The 20,889-nt window shown below is 58.1% G+C and overlaps 3 protein-coding genes across 3 annotated transcripts; 2 read left to right on the top strand and 1 right to left on the bottom strand.

The window, feature by feature from the left end:
- The first annotated feature begins 1,105 nt into the window (after positions 1-1,105).
- CHC_T00009556001 (Transposable element Tc3 transposase) lies at positions 1,106-2,104 on the top strand. Its single transcript, XM_005714849.1, has one exon. It carries the CDS (start codon positions 1,106-1,108, stop codon positions 2,102-2,104), a length of 999 nt encoding a protein of 332 aa, XP_005714906.1.
- Positions 2,105-4,325: 2,221 nt separating this feature from the next.
- CHC_T00003030001 (hypothetical protein) lies at positions 4,326-5,726 on the bottom strand. Its single transcript, XM_005714848.1, has one exon. It carries the CDS (start codon positions 5,724-5,726, stop codon positions 4,326-4,328), a length of 1,401 nt encoding a protein of 466 aa, XP_005714905.1.
- Positions 5,727-6,190: 464 nt separating this feature from the next.
- Positions 6,191-6,466, top strand: CHC_T00003029001 (hypothetical protein). The gene has a single exon (XM_005714847.1). The coding sequence runs from the start codon at positions 6,191-6,193 to the stop codon at positions 6,464-6,466; it is 276 nt and encodes a 91-aa protein (XP_005714904.1).
- The last annotated feature ends 14,423 nt before the right edge of the window (positions 6,467-20,889 follow it).

Genomic DNA, 20,889 nt, shown 5'->3' with positions numbered 1-20,889 from the left:
GCTCTCGCTCTCCCTCCTTTTCTCCGGTGATTCCGATGTCTCTATCGCTCCATGTACATCACTATCTAGGAGAACAGCATGTCGCTTCTGCCTTCAATTACCATTCTTGCTTACAATGGTCGACAATACAATTGTCGGCTTTTCGCTACAGCTCGTAGACGTGAACTAAAACCCCATGCATGGGGATTGCTTTGCGCCCTTTGGTCCTTTGCGCCCCTTGCCTCGATTAATCAATTCGTACCTCATGCATCCAACTACTACTACAGGGGGCCTTCGTAATAGTGCGCTCTTTGTTAGTACATTTACGTCAAGAGTGCGCTTTTCAGGCCATGTCACCGATTCTGAAACGTGTACAACTGTACGCTTGATGTGCCAGCAATGCAGCTTTAGCGCGCTTTAGAACCCACGCCGCCGCTTGTTCCCCGTTCCCCGACATCTGCGGTGACGAATCAGAGGGCTGCAAAGCTGTGCCTTCTCCAACAGAAGTGGCGAAGGTATTTGAAGCTGCAGAGAACTTAGGCGACAACACTGGGATTGCAGGGGCAGGTCAGGGTTTGCGCCGTGCGAAACGTGCACTTTTTGATGCTTATTACGACCAGAATAGAAAGAGGAACCGCCAGACGCTCATTGCAGACCATTTCATGTGGTACAGTAAATGAGCTTTGCTGTTGCTTCTTTAGTGCATGACGTCAGTAGTGCGTTTTGTGAGGCCTGGCACAGGGGTGCACTATTACGGGGGGTCTATTGTATCCCATTCAATCCTGCCATGCTACAGTGCTGAAAAAAAGTATAGGGACAGCATCAATACTCACATTGCTGGCATACAGTATTGTAAACGCCAAATTTGAGGTGCGTCTAAAACTGTAAAAGCAGCGAGGAGACCGAATCTGGGGTCGGATTTAAAGATCGAGAGCTCATTCACATGATATTTATAGAAACCCTATTTATGGGTGTTCGAAAGTATAAGGTACACAGCAGTTTCTTTAAAACCCCGCTCTACACAATGCAGTATCTCCTGCGAAAAGACTGGTAAAAGAGACTAGACGCATACTAAAGGAAGGCGAAAGCGCAAAACATGCGGTAGCTCACTTCGACACAGCAAAAAATGCCTCGCGGTACGCATCTGAGCCAGCATGAACAAGGGCAGATACAGGCTCTTCGTCTCAACAATTGGACAATTAAGCGAATTGCAGCGCATCTCTCGCGCTCCCGTAACGTCGTGGCCACGTTTTTAAGGAACCCGGGCCTGTATGGGAAGAAGAAAAGGCCCGGTAGGCCCTCCAAACTCACCTCCACGGCTCGACGTGCTCTCTTGCGCGAAGCGCACAAAGGGCATTTGTGTTCTTCAGAGTTGGTTAAGACCCTTCGTCTTCCTGTAACTCCATCTACTGTGCGAGGTATCCTACGCGCCACGCCAACGATTCAGTACAGCAAAATGGTCCCCGCTCCGATGATGCTCCCGGGACACAAAATTGCACGGGAGCAGTGGTGTTGCGAACACGTCACTTGGACCGTGTCGGATTGGATGAATGTGGTGTGGTCGGACGAGAAGAAATTCAACTTGGACGGGCGGGATGGGTTCGGGTACTATTGGCACGATTTACGGACCGACAAGCGGATGTTCTCAAAACGGCCGCAAGGTGGGGATTCTGTAATGGTTTGGGGCGCTTTTTCTGGTACTAAGAAGTGCGAGCTTTCCGTTTTAAATGGAAAGCAGGATGTTATTAAGTATATAGATACATTAGAGTCCTATCTTTTGCCGTTTGTGGATCAAGAAATGGGTCCAAGTTGGGTGTTTATGCAAGATGGTGCATCTATACACCGCGCTAGACGTACGTTTCAGTGGTTTGACGAGGAGGAAATTCCTCTTTTAGAGTGGCCTGCCAAGTCACCTGACCTGAATCCTATCGACAATTTATGGGGCACCCTAGCGCGAACGGTTTATGCACACCAACGTCAATTTAAGGACGTGGATGAGCTTTTAGAAGTTATAATGGAAGCGTGGGACGAAGTTTCAGAAGAATGCCTGGAAAAGCTTGTCCGTTCCATGCAAAAGCGGTGCTTTGAGTGTGTAATGGCAAAGGGAGGTCCGACGAAGTATTAGGAGCGATGAATTAGTGAAAGACATGCGCTGTACCTTATACTTTCGAACACCCATAAATAAGGTTTCTATAAATATCATGTGAATGAGCTCTCGATCTTTAAATCCGACCCCAGATTCGGTCTCCTCGTTGCTTTTACAGTCCTAGACGGACCTCAAATTTGGCGTTTACAATACTGTATGCCAGCAATGTGAGAATTGATGCTGTCCCTATACTTTTTTTCGGCACTGTATGTATGCTGCAAACCTGTACACGTTGCACAAATTGTCGCAACAGTACAGTGCTGAAAACACGAGAAGAAACATTACAGTCATATCCATATTACAGTTCGTACGGTGATGCTGAGGGAGACAAACTGTCGCGCAGAGTGCCATGATACTCTAGGAGGTGCGGCGTAGGCGGGCGTTGTGCTGAAGCAGAGCTGGCAAAGACAGGGTTCGCGTCAGGTGGGTGGCGTGAGCGACCGCCTCCGCGCGGCCAGACGGGATCGGGGCCGGTGGGGAGGACGGGGTGGCGGCGGGCGTCGAGAGGCTGTAGTAGGCTGTGAGGCGCGTGTTGCGCGTGTTGCGCGGCTTGCGCGGGACTGCGTCCGTCATAGCGGGGTGGTTGAAGGGGCAGAGGGAGGGAGGAGGCGAGGGAGGAAGCGAAGAGGAAGAGGGGGAAGCGAGAGGGATCTGTTCTGGTCGAGGTGGGTTTTCCTTACAGCGGTGCTTCAGTAAATTACGAGTCGTTCTTCTTCCCCGCAGCGTCTCTCCCCACCAGACACCGTCCTCCTCTCCGCGCTCATTGCCCAACTCCCCCCCTCCTCCCGCGACTCCTCATCCGCAATGCCGCCATGTCCACCCCCCTCCGCCTCGCGCACATACACCTCTTCCTCCTCCTCCTCCTCCAACAAGCGCTCTGCTCCCCTCCCCCGAATTACCATACAACCTCCGCCCTCCGCTCCGCTCTACAATCCGCGGCGGGTTCCTTCCCGCACGGCCGCGCGGAGTGGGCGTCCCTGACGCCCACCTCCCCGCCTTTGCTGGTGATAACGCTGTCCCACAACCGGCGCCACCTGCTGCCCTCGGCGCTCGTCTCCCGCCCGGCGCTCGTCGCCGTATTCGGGGAGCACGGGCGCGAGCGCATAACATCCGAGCCCGCTCTGCACATCACCCGCGCGGCCGCGGTGACGGGCGTCGCGCTGGCGGCCGCGCGGCGGTGTGTATCGTTGACGGGCGGCGTCGGTGCGGTTGTGATTGGAGTCGCGCGGAGAAACAGCCGTCAGCCGCGCGCGTGTTCGCCCCCCGGAAGGGCGCGCACTATCGCGCCCGCCGCGGCGCACCCCCGCAGCGCACACGCGACACTGCACCCCCGCCGCGCGCGCCTTAGCCCCGGCAAATCCGCACCCCCGGCGAATCCACCCCTTGTCCCGCTGACTCCCCCTCCTCGCCGCCCCCGCTACGCATCCCCGATAGCCCCCACCCCGCCATCCTCCTCCGCTCACCCTCCCCGCCCCACCTGTGGAGCGTCGCGTACCCCGTCGGCTAGAAGGCTGTGCTCGCCCTCTTCTCAAAGGTCCTCGCCGGCCTCCCCGTCGGAGGCTTTCTCGGCGTCTTCTCCGCTAGCGGCTCCGTCGCCAGGGTCGTGCTCGCCATGCTCGCCGGCGTCGTGTGGAGCGGGTGGGGCAGAGAGGCCGTGTTCGGTTTGATCGTCGCGTACATGGTCGCCGCGGCCGTCACGGTCACTGCAACATACTGCAGATTGGTTCCCCCTGAGGGAGTGTTTTGAGAGGGGGGGGGGGCGAGGACGGGCTGTGGGGGTGTACCGTATGCAGACATCACATGTCTTCCGTCCGCACTGATGCCAACACTGTGCCCCCTGTCCGTGTGTCCAGTCAACGAGCCTCCTCAATGTGCTCCGCCTGGTACGAATGCGGCAACCGCAGTGTAGTGTGCGTACGTCTCGTTGTCAGAAGATGGACTAGCGTTTCATAAAGCCGGATGATGCATGCAAAACAACAACTCAGTTCTTGTTTTGCATGCATCACTCAGCTATGAAGACTTTTTTGGCTCCTCTACTGTCGTCCTGACGATGATGCTCCCGCCAAAACTTTCGCACCTTCTTTGTACTCATTATAAAGCGCATACAGCTGATGCCACGTGCAGAGCGCCTCGCCCCAGACTACACCGTCGTACACGTCAACTCAGTCCAAAAATATGCGGTCACTCTTTCCTTCTTCGGTCACGGCAGCAAGGAACGAACACTGTCCTCTAGCCAGTGAAGGGCGTCTTCCCGGGGAGCACCGTCTTCCGCTTCCCTAACCATGTCCAAGTATCTATATGCTTCCACGAGCGGCGCAAGGTTGAAGAATACTTTCCCAGTCAATCCAAGCAATCCGTCAATGTCAGCTATGTCCATTTCCTGTGCATAGGGCTCTAGGATATCCCGGTTGCACCAGTCAACATCAAACAAAGGATGACCTGCGAAAGAGCTATCAAAGTCGAAAAACCGGACCCCTGGACCCTCATCGGCGCCCTTCCTGGTTAGGTTCCCACTGGTCGTGTCATTGTGTATCAAACAGGTGGGCATTTCCAAATCAATAAGTTCCGTCAGATCATCTTGCAGCTTCACCTTGATGCTCGACAGTTTCTGCCTTTCTTCCGTTTCTAGCATGGGCAAAAGCTCCTTACACTGAAAAAGTGAGTTCAAGTTCTCACGCATCCACAGTGGTGAATAACATGGTAGTCCGGCCTCCAACAAATCAGGCAACACCTTTGCGCTTGCGCGGTGCAGACGCGCCAGATCTCTTACGCCCTGCTTACACGCTTTATCTTCCAATCCACAGAAGCTAGTCTCGTCACCGTGGTCCACAAGGATCATTTGACGACGTTCCACATCTGCGAACAACGGCTTGGCGACAAGATCAGGAACAACGTTAGACATTATTGACGTGACTCCAGCATCGTTCGACGTGGATGCACTGCATTTAAGGTAGTAATCACTCTCATTCGTCTTGATCCTTAGCACGGCTCCTCTGGATGACGCACGGATCTGAACCAATTCCCCCATCACATGCACATTGTGTCCATCCAATATTTCGCGCACCTTTCGAAGCGTTTCTTGATACCATCCAACAGAGGCCCAAGGCACCCGTCTAGGCGGCGTAACGTTGGCTACGGTCTGTTCCAGTTCTCGCCGAATGGCTTGCTCCGCTTCTTTCTCCGAGTGCGACACATGGACGACACCCGCTCTGTGATCATTGGTGATGGCCACCCAACTGCATCCAGAAGGCACTTCTTGAGATTTCTCATGGCACTGAGCAACGAGAATGGCGCGGACCTTAGTAGCTGAAAGATTAGGCGTTTCAACGGACAACTCCTCAGAGTAACAATGTCGAAGAACAAGAAACGGAAATTCGATACCAATGACTGTCTTGGCAGCGCTGCACACACCCTCTATCGAGCTGTCAGATACTTCTTTAGAAAGAAATCCCGGAAGCCTCCACTGATCAGGACCACTTGCCACAAGCAAAACGTATTGATGGCTCACATCAAACGTAAGAAGTTGCACCTCATGGACCAAATCCCTTTCACAGCGTGCTCTGGACGACTCGTAGATAGGCTGTTCGCTGCGAAGTGACATCTCTCCCGATTGTAGAAGAAATCTTGCGTGCTTGTTCTGTCGAGCTTGAGATATTTTCCGTTGAAGACTTTAAGGTCAAGCGTGTACCAGATCGCAATAGACTACACCGTCCGAAGTTGGACAAGTCAAGCATGGACCAAAGATGAGCTGCGTAAATTTTGAATTTCTTTTCAAAGCGAAAAAGTGGCCTCATTATTCAGCATGAGAGGCCACTTGTCACCTAAACACTAATTACAGAGCTTACGCAAACGAAAATTATAGCAATACAATTGCAGAAATTCTGCATCATCAATTACTGATATCCATTTCTGAAAATTTTGTGAACACTTTTATAAAACGTTTACCTCAAACGTAGACTTTCAAACGTGGGAGTATTAGACGAAAAGGGCATGCAGTACAACTACACACTGTAGAGCGGTACCATCGTCGCAACAACGGCGATCGAGGTAGCCGTCGATTGCGCGATGGGCCGGGGGAGGAAAAAGGACCATCGCGCAGCTTTGGTGAGACGTCAAAAAGTCCTTTCGCAAGTCGCGTTCTGCAATTCTGTTTGCAGACGATCTACATTTGCTGACTCCGCCTTCTGTCACAACACAGCAACTCTTGCTTTGGCAATGAAAATAGCACATGCTATCAAGGACTATCGCCATTACTGTACATGTTTACGGAGAGTTTATGTGCGTTTCAGGTTGTGGGCGGGCCCCCCACGCCACCACTCGCTTCCTCTCTCTGGCGGGTAGCCACAGCAGCCCGCGACGTAGCAATCTCCGCTAATCTAGACCTCCATCACGCAGTGCCTCCCGCTCCCGACCAGACGCTCAACTCCCAGACCGGTTCGCTCCTGCTTGCCACCTTTGCGCAAGGGTCACACCGCGCTTTCCGGTGCTGGTAATGCCATCGCGTTTGTGTAGCGCTGTTCCTCGCCGACGCCGCGCTTCCGCGTCGTCCCACCCGCCACTCGCCGCAGCCCCTCCCGCCGTCTCCCTCGCCGTCTCACCGTGCAGAAAATCAACGGCGCTGTCGCGCAGGGTACTATTTACACAATGACACCCGACTCTACCGCGAGCGCGACGCAACAGCTCGCCAGCGTCGCGTTCTACAAGGCGCTATCGTCCCACTTCCAGCGCGTCTCTGACATGGGCGCGCCGTTTTTCGCGTCGCCGATGCGACGAGGCAGCTCCTGGGCGCGCCGTTCGTGCGCAGTGAGCCTGTCGTGCTACTCCTGCGCAAAGTCTGCGAGACACGTCTTGAGCTGTTGAAACTGGTCTGTGCCTGCGCCACGCGGCTCTCCCGTGGGGAGTGTGCGCGAGGGGGTCGGCGAGCTCGATGCTCCACCCGGCCTCCCGTTGCGCTATGACCAGTTCGCGTCTGTTGGACACGCTGTGCGATGAGGTGGCCGGCGTGAGGAAGGGCGGGAGGAAGACGAGTGTGAGATGCGTAGGGGAGATGAGGGAGGCGAAACCGTTCGCAGTGTTTATGGCGGCTACGTTGAACGCTGGGTTGTCGTACGTGAGGACAGAATTGAGGGTGGAGGCGGCTAGGGCGACGGTAGAGACACTGGAGGCGGGGAAGGTGGGAGGGGAGGTTGTGTTTGGCGGAGGGGGGAATCCGATGGAGGCGCTCAAGGAACTGGTGGTGGTTGTCAGGTCGGACAAGGCGGGGGAGGGTAAGGGTGACCCAAGCGTTGGTAGCAACGAATTGGTAGCCTTGTATCATGCATGTATTATATCAAACTACCGCCAATTACACGACACCTGTCCCTATCATTTATCACGACATGCAGAAATCTTCTTCACAAAAACCCACATTTCAGCATTTTTCGTCACGACTTCATTGCGGAACTCTGTATACGCAAGCCGGATTCTGCACCCTTCCCCGGCAGGGTAATTTGGAAAAAAGGGTAATTTCGAAGAAGTTCGAAAACTTATTAGCAGACCGACAATCAGTACACTGAAGATAAACAATTCCCATGTGTACAAGAATCCGATAGTCATCGGACGATCGTATGAGGATACAGTTTGCGCGCATTTCAAATCGCAAACATGGCGGGAAGGGCAACGTACGTGTTGGGTGCCGATATAACACTGATGGTCGTATTTGGACACCCCGCTCCTCCCCGAGACTTCTCACAAGAGTATTTTCAGCCATATGCCACAATGGTGACTCTCTTGATGCGTAAGCAAACTCGAGAGGCACAGAGAAGGACTGCACGAGACGCCATGGTGCAGAAGAATCGCTTCAAGGCGGTGAGCTACTGCGAAAACAACACAAGCTGACAGAGGTTATGTCTGTGTGCTCTCTATTGGCTGGAACAGCCATGCGCCTTAAGAAAGCTGTTGCGTCAGAAGACGCAGCAGTGCTGGAAAACATGCTGGATCCAAGAGCACATAGGACAAGTACAGCCGGCTTTTAGTATAGACGAAGAGCAACTAATCGAAGATTGCATGAAATTCATTGCGTCACGAGGCTTCGCCATGGATTCCAGAACACTTGGCAGTGTCATGGCAGCAATTGCCACGGACGGCTGAAGAAGATTCGAAAATGGTCTGCCTTCTGCTGACGTCGTCGGGGCTTTCAGAGCACGCAATCAGGATATTACTTTTAGAAATGCTGAGAACAAGGAGCGAGCAAAGTTCAGGGGAGAGAACTACTATCACGTAGAAACGTATGCTACGGCACTGCAGAAAGTTGAAGCAGCCACCCCAGGCATTTTTGCAGATGGAGACAGACTGTCGAATATGGACGAGACCGCCGTAGATGCCGAATTTGGGCGGCGTGTGAAAGTATTCAACTCCTCCGACACACATCATAGTGGTTTTCGGTCCTCCTCCGCCAATATTGGGACTGGTAAACATTTGACAGCTGTCGTTGTGACTTCTGCGAGTGGAAAATGTTTACCTCCTTTCTTTGTTTTTGCTGGAAAAAACATTATGTCTTCCTGGTTTGACCCGCTTCCTCACAAAATATTTAAAGATTCCCAAGGGCATCCGCACTGGTTGGATACAAACGGATGGTTTCCGAGGGATGCTACTATTTTTGCATCCCAAAATGGGTCCATGGAGATGGGTCTGATGCCTTTTTAATGGAACATATCGATAGGAATGTGCGGAAATTTGTGCCTTCAGGCAAAAAGTTTGCTCTTTGTCTTGACAGGCATGCGCTGAGAAATGGGTACGAGTGGCTAGAACTGTGTGTGAGCAAGGGCTGCGAGGTAATGCAAAGTCCTGCCAACACTTCCCACTTCTTGCAATCTTGCGATGCAAATATTAACAAGTGCTTTAAATCTCATGTACGAAAAACGCGAGACCAGTTGTGAAAAAGGCTCTGATTGACACGAGATCAATGCGTGTCAAGCTGATGGTTGGCGTTGCAGGGTACCGGAAGCTGTCACGTGGTGTGTGTAGCATAAACACCCCAACGACAGAGGTGTATGCTCAGTCTGCGTAAGAGACCCTGTAGAACGCCAGAAGAACAGAAAGCACCAGTGAGCAACGCGTGAGGAAGGACACGGGCCGGTAGCGGTGGTAGAGCGGGTCGGGTCGCGAACGCGTTAGTGTATGCGGTAGAGCGGATCGACGCCTCGACGCCCCGGCGCGGTACTGGGTGACGTTCCAGTACCGACGGGCGGAGGCGGATCCTAGCTCGCGCGCGCACGTACGCGTCCGCTACCCGTGTCCTTCTACTCTAAAACGCGAACAGAGAGAGCGTCCCCGAGTTAGAGTAAGCGTTCCGGGTTAGCCGACGGTGGGGGTCTGGCCAAGCCGATGCTTGCCTTCCCTCCGCCGCCGTCGGTTCCCGTGGTTTAATATACAATTACGCGTCTGTCGCGTCTATCATACAGGGCTACAGTAGTCCGTACTGCACTGTAGCGCGTTACAGTGCTGAGCTACCGTACTCAGCTACTGTAGCGCTGTCCATACACGTGTGCGCGCGCGCGCCGATGATACACGTGTGTGCGGGCGTCCTGACAGTCCTGACAGTACACGTGTGTGCGCGCTTCCTGACAGTCCTGACAGTACACGTGTGTGCGCGCGCGCGATCTAATTCTAAATCTAATTCTGATCTGCGCTTATGCTACACGGCCGCCGCCCCAAGAGTGAACGTCCGCGTTCACCCTGGGCTTGAGGAGGATGCACCCTGACTGTCCCGTCCCCTTTCGCCCCCGTGTTTTACCGTCGCCGTCCAAGTCCGCTCTCGTGACCCCTTTTCCTTCCGAGCTCAGTGCCTTTCACTCCCCGCTAGTCGCACGCGGCGGTCCTCCGTGTCCCGCCCGCCCCGTTTTTGGGCGTTGCGTCTCCCCTGCCCTCGCGTTGTCGCGTTTCGTTTCTTACCGCCCCGGGTCGTTATTCTTACCATCTTCTTCGCGTCTCTTCCCGCGCTGCCCTTGCTGTACTTACGTCGCTGCGTCGTGCCGCGAAGTACCTCGTCATGAACGCCTACCCGCAGGAGGGTCCGTTGCCGACGTCGCTTGTCGACCCCGCCGTTGAACCGGCTGAGCAGGGGGCTCCTGTCGTCGAGATCCCCGCTGCGGACGGTCCCGGTTCGTCGAACGCGCTACCCGGCATGCGTATGGCGGGCGGCGCGACGACCCGCGCCGCCTCAGCTCCCGCTTCTCCGTTCCAAAAGCGTCGCTCATCTACAGTTTCCGTCGAGTTGGTGCCGCCGCCGCGGGCCCCCGTGAGGCCGGCCGTGGCGTTCCGCCCGGCGTCCGCTGGTGTCGATGCCCGCCGCGCCGCCCCTGCGACCGGGGCGAGTGAAGCCGCCGCCCTTCTTCCGTTGGCGGTGGTGCGTAACGCGGGGGGCGCGTCCCCACCTTACCAGCCTACTGTAGGCTCGCTTGGCACGGACGGCAGTTGCCGATGGCCGTCGGTGCAGGGGGGAGCGGCTCGCCCCGCGGTCGACGTGGGCGTGGAGGAGCGGCCCTCCGCTACGCAGTGGCTCGGGTCTCCGTCGTCAGAGGCTCCTGTTCTCGGTACTCGCGAACTACGGTACCCCTGGCGGCGCCGTGCTCGCTCAGGAGTTACCATCGAGGAGTTAGCTGCTCGTGCCTGGCTTCGTCCCGACCTTGCGCGCGTGCTCAAGGTATACAACGCTGGTGGGCTGGAGGAGGCGTCCTCGGTCCTACACCGTCTGATGACCGAGGGTGGCGGGTCGGGCTACCAGCTCCCGGATGAGCTGCCCGGCGACCGCACCTTCGCCTACAGTACCGCGGAAGTGGAACACGTGGATCGAATGGGATGGTTCCTATTCGGTCCAGGACAGGACGGCTCACGTCGCTTCGTCCTGCCCGAGGTGACGGGGCTGTACGTATTCCCCCGTCCCTACGTTCACTCGAAGCCGCGGGTGGCATTTCAGAAGTCCTCTTGTTCCCTGATGCGTCTCCACGCGGTGGGATTCGCGCACCACGACTGGTCTGCCTATCGGCATCCGGACGAGGTGGACGGCCGTATTATTCCTTCCGCGGCCTTTGCGTCGGGCTTGTCGTCGGGGGACTTCCCGGTTCTCCCCCTGGACGTCAGGGAGAGCTTCCCCTCGTTAGGGGTTCATCCCCTTCTGCCACCCGTCTTGAAGCACTTTGGCTTCGCATGTGCGGACTCTCAACACCCAGCCCACTCGCGACTCGCGTACAATTGTCAGCGTGAGTAGGCTTGGTCCGCGCCTTCATGGCGGAGGTACACGTTAACGCGCTAGTGTTCCTCCAACCGCTTCAAACCGTCGCCCATCTCGAGCGACTCGTGGCAAGCCTTCCCGACGCGTCGGTGCATACCTCCGAGCGAGGCTCGTCGCATGTCCCGTGGACATTCGCGCAAGCCGTCGGGCTAATGATCCGCGCCGGGGACGTCAGCGCGCAGCACTGCCGATCCTGGACGGATTACACCACCGGGGTCAGAAGTTCCTTCCTTGCTTACGACGCGGGTGCCGACGTTTTCGTGGCGCGGCCTTCCCCGAATTCGCCGGTCGTCGGCGGCACTGGTAAGCGAGGGGGAGTTGGCTCAGAGAGCCGGCGTGGTCGGCGTAAACGTTATCGAGACCTAGACGCAGTGGGCACGGCTCCCATTGATTTGGGTTCGAACCCTTTCCGGGCGGCCCCGGTCGCCGTCCGTCGCGACTTCGAAAGGAGAGCGGTCCGCTCCGAGCCTATCTTGCCGGTCCCTCCACTGGAGGACGATCGGGGGTCCCGTACGCGATCTCGTGCTGTCTCAAAGCGAGCTAGCGGCCATTCCCGAGCTGACGCGTGTCCTAGGATCGGCTGCCCGTCGTACTTGGACCGTGGGCTCGTTGGTCGCGACCCTGTGTAGTTGGTTCCTAGCCCGAGGTGACGAGGCGCGACGGCTCTAGGACGACTTGGGAGCGCACACCTTGCAACTGCGGCGCTTAAATCGCGAGCTCGCGTCCTCACGCGAAGCGTCCGAGCGCCAGACGGGAGAATATGAACGCGCACTGTACGACCGCGATCGATATAGACGCGAGCAGGACAGTTTACGTTCCGCCCGATCTGCGGTGGCGCCTCAGGTCCGCGCTTCGGAGCGCGTTGTAGCCCCTCCGGCGGTCCGCGATCCTTACACGAATTATGGGACCGACTCGCCCCCGACCGGCGGCTTGGCGCCCGGAAGCTCCGCTTCGCGTACAGGCGGTCCCCCGGCGCGCCTCGTGCTGCCCAGTCTAGCATCGATGGCCGCCGAGGTCCCGCGATACCCGGGGTACTGTCCTCTAGACCACTATGGTCCGGGTCTACCGTGCCGACTAATGACGCTAGTCGCTAGCGACGCGGCTCCCTCTCTTATGTCGGCGAGTGCGCGAGCGTGGCGGTGCGTACAATAAAACGTCGAGACGGAGTCGCCTCCTTCCTTCGTAGTGCGAGCGGGAGTTCGCGCGGTCTGATCCCTTCGCGTGGCTGAGCCCGTCCCCTCAGGGGTCGTCCCCTAATTGTCGTGGGCTGCACGGATGTGTCGTCTGACCGGGGTGCGGGCGTGGTTCGCTTCGCCGCGCCCGTGGTGACTCTCATTCTTCTCGTTACGCGTAACAAGGCTGCGGTCTTATCGAGTCCCCGTGCATCGCAGGGGTGCCTTACGTGTGGTCGCCCGATACGCGCTCTTCGCTCCGCCCCATCAGGCGGGGCGGGAGGAGGTGTACGGGGTCGCCATCCGAGGTCCCGCGTCGCGTTAAGCATGTTCCTGGGTCACGGCGACGGGAAAGAGCAGCGTGAGTTGGCTTACGTGCGGAGGCGCTCGGTGGTATGTGCGTTCGCACGTTGGTGCGTGGCAACGAAGCGATGCTTGCGACGACGGTGTCTTCGCGAGTATCGCTCTTGGCTCATACGAGCGGTCGCGGCGAAACGCGGAATCTCCGTCGTAGTTCGACCCGTGCGGTGTGTGCTGGGTCCGCCCTCGCGATGGGGCAGAGGGAGGCCGGTGCCGACGCTCTTACCCTTCCCCCTCTCGTGCAACGTGGTTCGTACCCCACCGAAGGGCAATGCGTCGCACACGCTGCTTTTCGCTGTCCGATTGCGTGTCGCTCCCCCACCCGTCCTGTCGGTCGCCTGCGCACGTGCACACGTGCGCATTGCTTCACTGTAAATTACTCCCCTTTTTTGATTATTTCCGGGGCGGCGGCGGATCGTTGCTGAGGCCGCGGTGCGCATGATTTGGCGTACAGTGTCTCCCCCGAATGTATTTCACCGATTATTTTTGGGGGCGCCGCCGGTGATTGACCGTAGTGTCTGCGGCGGGCGGCGGTGCTTTCTCGGTATATTGCTCTCAGGGTACAGTGGTTGGTGTTCGTCCAGCCCCCTTCCCTTTCTGCTTTCGCGTAGCTTCGCCTGTCGGCGTGGGTCCCTGTGGCGAATTCTTACGCGTGTTAGGCCCCCAACTGGGACTTACTTGTCCGTCCATGTTCTCACACGCGTGTGACGCAAACCTTCGGCACCGACGGCCGTGGGTCCTCGATCGAGGCATCTTCCTGGCCCGAGAGAGCGTGAATAATCGCGCTATTCCGCTAATAGGGCAACATGTTACCTCGCCTTCGTTTCGTATTCTTATTTTCGAGGGGGCGGGTCTCTGCCGGCTTTTGGTACCGTTCGGCCTTTTTGCGGCGCGTGACCGGGCCCGTTGGTCCATACCCTTCTGCCGACTCGCGATGTCTTGTGTCTCCCTGCATTGGCAACACCTGTCCTTTCGTACGCGTAACGTGATTCTAACCGCGAGGGGCTTGTTTAGCGGAAAAGTAGCGGTTGAGGGCCCCCTCCTTAACAGTGAACGTCCGCGTTCACCTCCGAGGAGAGGTCTCGCCCTGTACGCGTCCGGAGTCGCTGAGCGTAGCGCGACATTAGCTCCTCCGGCACGTAGGTTCTCGCGGTCCAGGTGTGCGTGTTGTAATCCGCTCACTTGATGAGGAACTCGATAGTTCCGTCTTCCATCACGCGATGTTTCAGTAGCCGTTCGACGGCATACCGTGTGCCCTCGCTGACCTTGTCAGCAAGGTCACCCGAGGTGGTAGTACTTGCGCGTGGCGCGTTTGCAGGGGGCGGCGCGTACACGCAGCGGTCTGCGGAGACGCGCTCCGTCTCCTCATCACGATCGATCGTGATCGTGCGTCGGTCGTTGGCCAAGATGCCGTATGGTCCAACGGCCGGTGACGCGAGCTTGTTCGACGTCTTTGACCCGTCGGTGGGGTTGAGATACGCATAGTCGCCGGGCTTGAGGAGCGCGTTGATCCTTCGAACGCGTTTATCGAAGTCGCGTTTGTAACGGGCCTGCGTACGGCGCAGGCTTCCGTAGGCCTTCTGTATTGTCGCGTCGAGGGTCTTGAGGAACTCTGCCCGCTGCGTCCCCCTATCCGGAGGGGAAGCGTCCCCGTCGACTCTGCGGAGAGAGAACTCTTGCGGGGGTCTGCTAAGCACGAGCTCGAAAGGTGTCGTACGCGTGGTTCGGTGTACGTGGGAGTTGTACGCGTAAGTCAACGGCCCCACGTACACGTCCCAATCGTCCTGATGTTCGTTCACGTAGTTACGAAGCATTGACGCGATCGTCCGGTTGTAGCGTTCAACCTGCCCGTTCGTCTGGGGATGGTATGCGGAGTTGTACATGTTAGTTATCCCCAGGACGCAACACACACTCTGGAAGAACTTCGCGTTAAATTGCGGACCGTTGTCCGATAATAGCGAACGCGGCACGCCATACTTGAAGACCCACTCGTCGCAGAACGCGATCGCGACCGTATACGCGGTGATGGTTCGAAGCGCGACGACTTGTGTGAGCTTCGTGAAGCGGTCCGTTATGACCAGGAGGAATCGTTTCCCTGCCTTGGTCTTCGGGAGTGGTCCCAGGATGTCTATCGCGAGACTCTCCAGCGGACGCGTTGCGGGGAACAATCTCAATCGGTTGCGATGTTTCCGTAGTCTAACGCGATTCATCGCGCAGGTATGGCACCCTCGCACGGTAGACGCGACGTCCGCGGCCAGGTGTGGCAAATAATATTCGCGACGGAGCGTTTGGTACATGCGGTTCTGCCCCGGGTGTTCCGCGATGGCCGGGTTGTGGCAGAGCTGCAGCAAGCGAGCGCGTAAGGTCCAAGGCACTACCACCTGTACAATGTCAGGGTCAAAGGGTTGTCTGCGCTTCAGCACCCCTTGGTGGTCCTCGAAGAACGCGGAGTCCTTGGACTCAGACTGTCTTCCCAATACCGTTTGGCAGAAGTCGTCAACGCGTTGCTCCTCGGCTATCTCCTCTATCGTAAGAGGGGCCGGCAGGTCGTCCTGCGGTGGGGCGACCGGGGAATCAGACGCGTCGCCTTCGTTGCCTTCTACGCGTTCGATATCGATCGCGTCAAATTCTTCGGTCTCCTCCCACAGCGTGTGGGGTCCTTCTAGAGCCGGGGCTTCGTCGTCGCCCCTTGGCTCGTCGCGTGCTCGGGTACGCGTTCTTCTTTGCGTCTCGGTGTGCTTCCGCGTGGTGACGAGCACCTGGACGGTCTTGTGATCACACTTCGCGGTGCAGACGTGATCCACGAGCTCGTCCGAGACTTCGCGTACTGTAGTGCCCGCGTCGAAGGTGGGAATGTCGTCATCCACCTCGACGACTGGTCGAGGGTCGTCGGCGACCCTCGGCGAGATGAGACGCGATAACGCGTCCGGAACCTGATGCACGCGTCCGGGGCGGTACTGAATGGTGAAGTCGTATTCAGCCAGACGTAGCCGCCAACGCGTGAGTCTTACGGAACTTTCGGTGAGGGACATGAGCCACCTCAACGCGTCGTGATCCGTACGGACGGTGGACTTGGTGCCTTCTACGTACGGTCGTAGTGTGCGGACGGCCCACACTAGGGCGAAACACTCGCGTTCAGTCGCGCTGTAGTTCCTCTCGCTGTCGTTCAGCGAGTAGGACCAGTAGCCGACGGGGCGCCAGTCGTTGGACCCGTCGTGCTCCTGCAATAGCGTGCAGCCAAGCTGATACGCGCTCGCGTCCGTATCTATCATGTACGGTCGTCCATACCGCGGAAGCGCGAGTATAGGTGGGGCGATTATCCGCGACTTGAGCTCCTCGAAGGCGTGTAGTTGCAACTCGGTGGGATGGTCGAAGTCGGGGTCGGCATCCTTACGCGTCATATTCGTCAGTGGACGAGCGATTTTCGCGAATCCCTTGACGAAGCGGCGGTAGACGTTGCACGCCCCGAGAAACGAGCGCACCTGCGTCAGCGTCCTCGGGAACTTGAACGTCCCGAACGCGTCGGCTGCGGTCTCCGCGACGCTGAGCTTACCTGGGGATATAACGTGCCCCAGGTAATGGACCTTGGGCTGAAAGAAGCTACACTTCTTGAGCTTGAGAGAGATGCCGGCGCTCCCCAATAGGCTCAAGACAGTGTCGAGGTGTTTCGCGTGCTCCTCGTGCGTACGCGAAAAGACGATGACATCATCCAAATAGACGAGGCAGATCTGCCAACGGACGCCTGAGAGGATGATGTCGAGCGCGCGCTGAAAGGTGGCCGGTGCCCCTTTCAGCCCAAACGGCATCCGTAGGTGGCGAAAAGTCCCCATGTGCGTGGTGAACGTCGTCTTGTCGCGGTCCTCCAGCACGACTGGTATCTGGCAGTAGCCGGAGTTGCAGTCTAACGTCGTGAAGACTGCCGCGTCGCCCAGCGAATCTATACAATCGTCCATACGCGGCAGCGGATACGAATCCGCTAGCGTCTTCGCGTTCACGTGCCGGTAGTCCACGCAGAACCGAAGGGTTCCGTCCTTCTTTGGAACTAGGACTACCGGGGAGGCCCACTCGGTGCTGGCGGGTTCAATGACTCCCGCATTCAGCATCTTGTGGACCTCCTTCGCGACCATTTCGCGCATCGCGGGCCCTTTCCGATAGGGCATCGAGCGGATGGGCTTCGTGCCTGGCTCGAGAGGGATACGGTGTTCCGTCGCTCGGATCGTTCCGAGCGTACCGTCCCACAAGCCCGAGTGCTTGCGTAGCATCTCGAGGACTTGTCCGCGTAACCTGTCATCACTGATGTATGACAAATCCATTCCCTTTTCCCAATGCGTGGCGGGATTTTTGGGGTCCTTATCTGGTACGCGTACAGTGCCCTCCGTCGGCGAGGGACACTCCGCGGATCGTACCTCCGCGTTCGCGATCACCTCCTCGGCGGAGCTTGGTCGGCCAGCTCCTACCTCACCGACTTGGTCGTCCAAGTCGGTAAGGTGCATCGCGTGCGCGATCTCCTCCGCGACCCGGCGCTCGGGCGTTAGGATCGCGAGGGGGTTTCGTTTTGCGTAGCCAACGATGGTGTGTTTTGGTAGCCGCCTTGTGCAACGCAAAAAATTAGCGACAACGACCTCGAAGGTCTGGTGCGGTAGGACCTCGGCTACGCCGTTGGTCAACTTCACCCCGAGGCGGTGCTGAAGCGACGGCTTTGGTTCCAAGAAGACGAGCCCCTTCCCCGCGGTCGTTACGCGTACGCGAGCTTGTGACATGGCGGGGATGGTAACCCAGCGGGCAATACGGATCGCCTGCGGGGCTTCTTCGCGTACGTCAGCTCGGCTCGTCTGACGGCCCTGCCGTCTGGTCGGGGGAAACGGCTCCTCCCTCCCGTCGGCAATGGAAATGGAGCCACCTTGACGGAGGTCGAGCTTCTGCGCGTCGACATCGATACGACGCACGTGCGCGTCAATGAACGCGGTCCCAAGGAGAACGGGAACTGCGAGCTGGTCCGCGACGACGAACGGAACCCGGAACGTCGTGTTCCGGAGCCGGACGGCCAGCCGGACAACCGCGCAAAGCTTGAGCGGGTTTCTATTCGCGCCTGCCAGCCGGGGCAGAGGCGCGTCGCGTATTACGTAACGCGTCCAGTCGGGAGGAAGGTCGGCCTTCCTCACCAAATTGTATCCCGAGCACGTATCAACGGCGAGAGTGTGGGGCTTGAACGCGTTGTCCTCCGTGGCGATCGAGCCGAGGACATTATATATCTTCGACGTCATCAAGCAGATGACGCCGTCGACAACCTTCGGCGCGGTCCGATTCGCGAGGTCGTTTCGCCTGGGGCGTCGGCGGCGGCTCTTTCTGCGTTTACGCGTCCTTCTTCCTTGGTCGCGGGACGTCTGTTGTTCGTTGACGTCCGCACAAAAAGTCGCGTCCTTGCGCGCTTCGCGGTCCTCCCGCAGCTTAGCCCACAGGGGGCTCTGGGGATTTCTTCTCGGGCGTCGGGCATACAGAAGCCACGACGTCCCTTATTTCCTGCGCCGGAATCACGCGAGTCTCGGCGTCTTCGCGTGGGGGCGTGGGGGATATTATCGGTAAATATCCCCCATGCCCTTGTCGGGCTCGCGGTGACGGGTCGATGGGATATGGACAAGACGGCTCACGCGACCGCGCGAACGTAACCGTCTTTACGCGTTTTTTGAGCTACCGGAGCTATCGGAGCTAAGCGCGTCGCTACCGATAGCTGGCGCACATCTGCGTCCCTCGACGAGTGGGGGCGCGGGCGTGGTCCATCTCGGTCTCGCGGCTTCGTCGAAGTATTCGGATACTTCGAGGCCTTGATTCACCACGTCCGGACGTTTTAGAATTTGCGGGGCCGCGGGTGCCGGATCTCCTTCGCGTTTCCCCCTGGGCAGAGCACGCGTATCCTCTGCCCAGTCCTGGAGGTACATTATGGCGTTCTGTACCCCCGGCGGGAGTCGGGAACGGTCCCGGTCTCCACTTCCGTCTTGACGCGGATATCGCGTGTCCGCCTGGCGGAAGTCGCGTCTCCCGCGTTGGTCGAGTTCGTTACGACGGTACCCGCCACCGCGGGGAGCGAAGCGGGCGCCCGCACCCGCTCGACTCGGGTACCCTTGACGCAGAAATCGGTCCTCGCGAACCGATTGCTGGAGGAGGTTGCGCAACCCAGGACGCGTCTCCATCTGGTACTTGTAATTCCTGTACGCGGTGAACACCCGTTGCTCGGGCGACAGGAATGGACACGCGTACATGGCATGTCCGTACGTACGGCATAGCCAACAGACGTACGCGCTACTGTCTGTAGATGCGAAAGATGCCGTGTGACGCGTCTCCTCTTCGGTTAACTTGGGGACGCTTGCCGATATGCGATCCCCTCCTTGACGCGAAATGTCCAGCTCCTGCACCTTGTGGTCCGTATCACTTGGCAGGCGCGGAGTATGCGCGAACGCCGTGGCGAAGCTTCCGGTCGACCGCGTTGACGCCGGTGTGGGAGGTCGACCTCCCCCTTGCTCCATGCCTCGCGCGATGAGGACAGGGTCGGCCTGCCACTCATCTTCTCCAATATGGAGGGCTGTCGCGGGTGAACTTGTTGCGTTCGACCTCGATGGTCGACCCGCTCTCCCTGCCGGTTTCGGATCCGGCAGGGGTAGGCCGCGACGCGCGCGGAATGTAGTACCTTCCGCCGTCGCTATACGGCGGATGCTTGAGAGGTCTGTCTTCTGCGATCCGGGCAGTCGTTGCACCGTCTCAGCCACGGCGGCTCCGGTCGCCGGGGCTAGTCCGCGCACGAAATAATGCGCGAGTCCTTGTTCGGTGAACACCGCGGTGCACTGGAACGCGGCGGACTCCAATCGATCCGCGTACGCGTTCTCCGTCTCGTGGGGTTTCTGTCGCGCGGTCGCGACTGTATCATACGCTTCACCTAACACGTCGTCCGTGAGGTAGCGTTTGATGAACTGGTTGACGAGACCAGGCCAGCGTATGTCGTCGTGAAGCTGGCCAGCGTGTAGTCCGCGCATGGTGTAACTCGTATACAATCTTTCCGCGTCGCGTTCAAGAAAATGCGCGAAGACGCGGACGGCAACACCTTCGGTTAGGTGTTGCGCGTTGAAGGTGATACGTATATCCTTCAGGAACGGTAGTAACTGAATCGCGTCAGTGCCGTCGAAGCTGCGCATCGTGGGTCGAATCCCACGACAGCGCTGGACTTACTTTGCGATCCGTCCCGCGTCTCCCGAGGTAACGAGCCTCAATGTATTCTCCAACCGATACATGCGATAGTTCGCGACATCGCTGAACTCCTGTATCATCGTATGGACGGGCTCGACCCCCGGTGCCGCGGGTCCCAACGTCCCGAAAGGAGTGACGGGCAGCGTTCGGATATCGACCGGACCGGGATGCGCGGTGAGGTCCACCGGCTGGTAGCCGCCTCAGCGAGGATCGAAAGAGAGAATCGGTTCTCTTGATTCGCGGGCGGCTCCTCCACGGTCCTCGTCGTCCGCGTACGGTACGCGTCTCATCCCCCGTATGTCTCCGGCGACATACGGGAGGGCTTGGGTTTCGGACGCGACATTCCCGTCTATTGGTGGTCTTGGGCCATCCGCGTACGGACTGGATCCGGCACCCGTCGGTCGGAACTCCGGCGCGTCTGACGCAATCGGGGGAACAGTGGCACCGGGCCCCCTCGTACGGGCTCCGGGCGACCTGTTGGTCGGGTTCTGTTCCACCTCGCGAGCGCGTCTCCGCGTCGAGTTGAGTTCCGCGGCCATATGGGCAAACGCGTGTACTTGCTCCGCCGACGGGAAGGGTTGTGCGTCAGGTCGTCTTGATGAGGCCGACTTCTCAGGGCGGCCTTCCCTGTCCTCGACAGGGGAATCGAGATGCGAATCCTCGACGAGCGCTAGCCGACTCTGTAGCTGGTCGACTAGCGCTCGGAGGTTCTCCAAGGATTGGGA

This window comes from Chondrus crispus, genomic scaffold (genome assembly GCF_000350225.1).
Source record: "Chondrus crispus Stackhouse genomic scaffold, scaffold_17, whole genome shotgun sequence".
NCBI classification, from domain to species: domain Eukaryota; phylum Rhodophyta; class Florideophyceae; order Gigartinales; family Gigartinaceae; genus Chondrus; species Chondrus crispus.
This window is presented reverse-complemented; position numbering and strand designations above follow the sequence as displayed.

Bases quoted from the DNA above. Each gene is read 5' to 3' on its own strand.
- CHC_T00009556001 (XM_005714849.1), top strand. From the start codon at position 1,106: ATGCCTCGCGGTACGCATCTGAGCCAGCATGAACAAGGGCAGATACAG.
- CHC_T00003030001 (XM_005714848.1), bottom strand. From the start codon at position 5,726: ATGTCACTTCGCAGCGAACAGCCTATCTACGAGTCGTCCAGAGCACGC.
- CHC_T00003029001 (XM_005714847.1), top strand. From the start codon at position 6,191: ATGGGCCGGGGGAGGAAAAAGGACCATCGCGCAGCTTTGGTGAGACGT.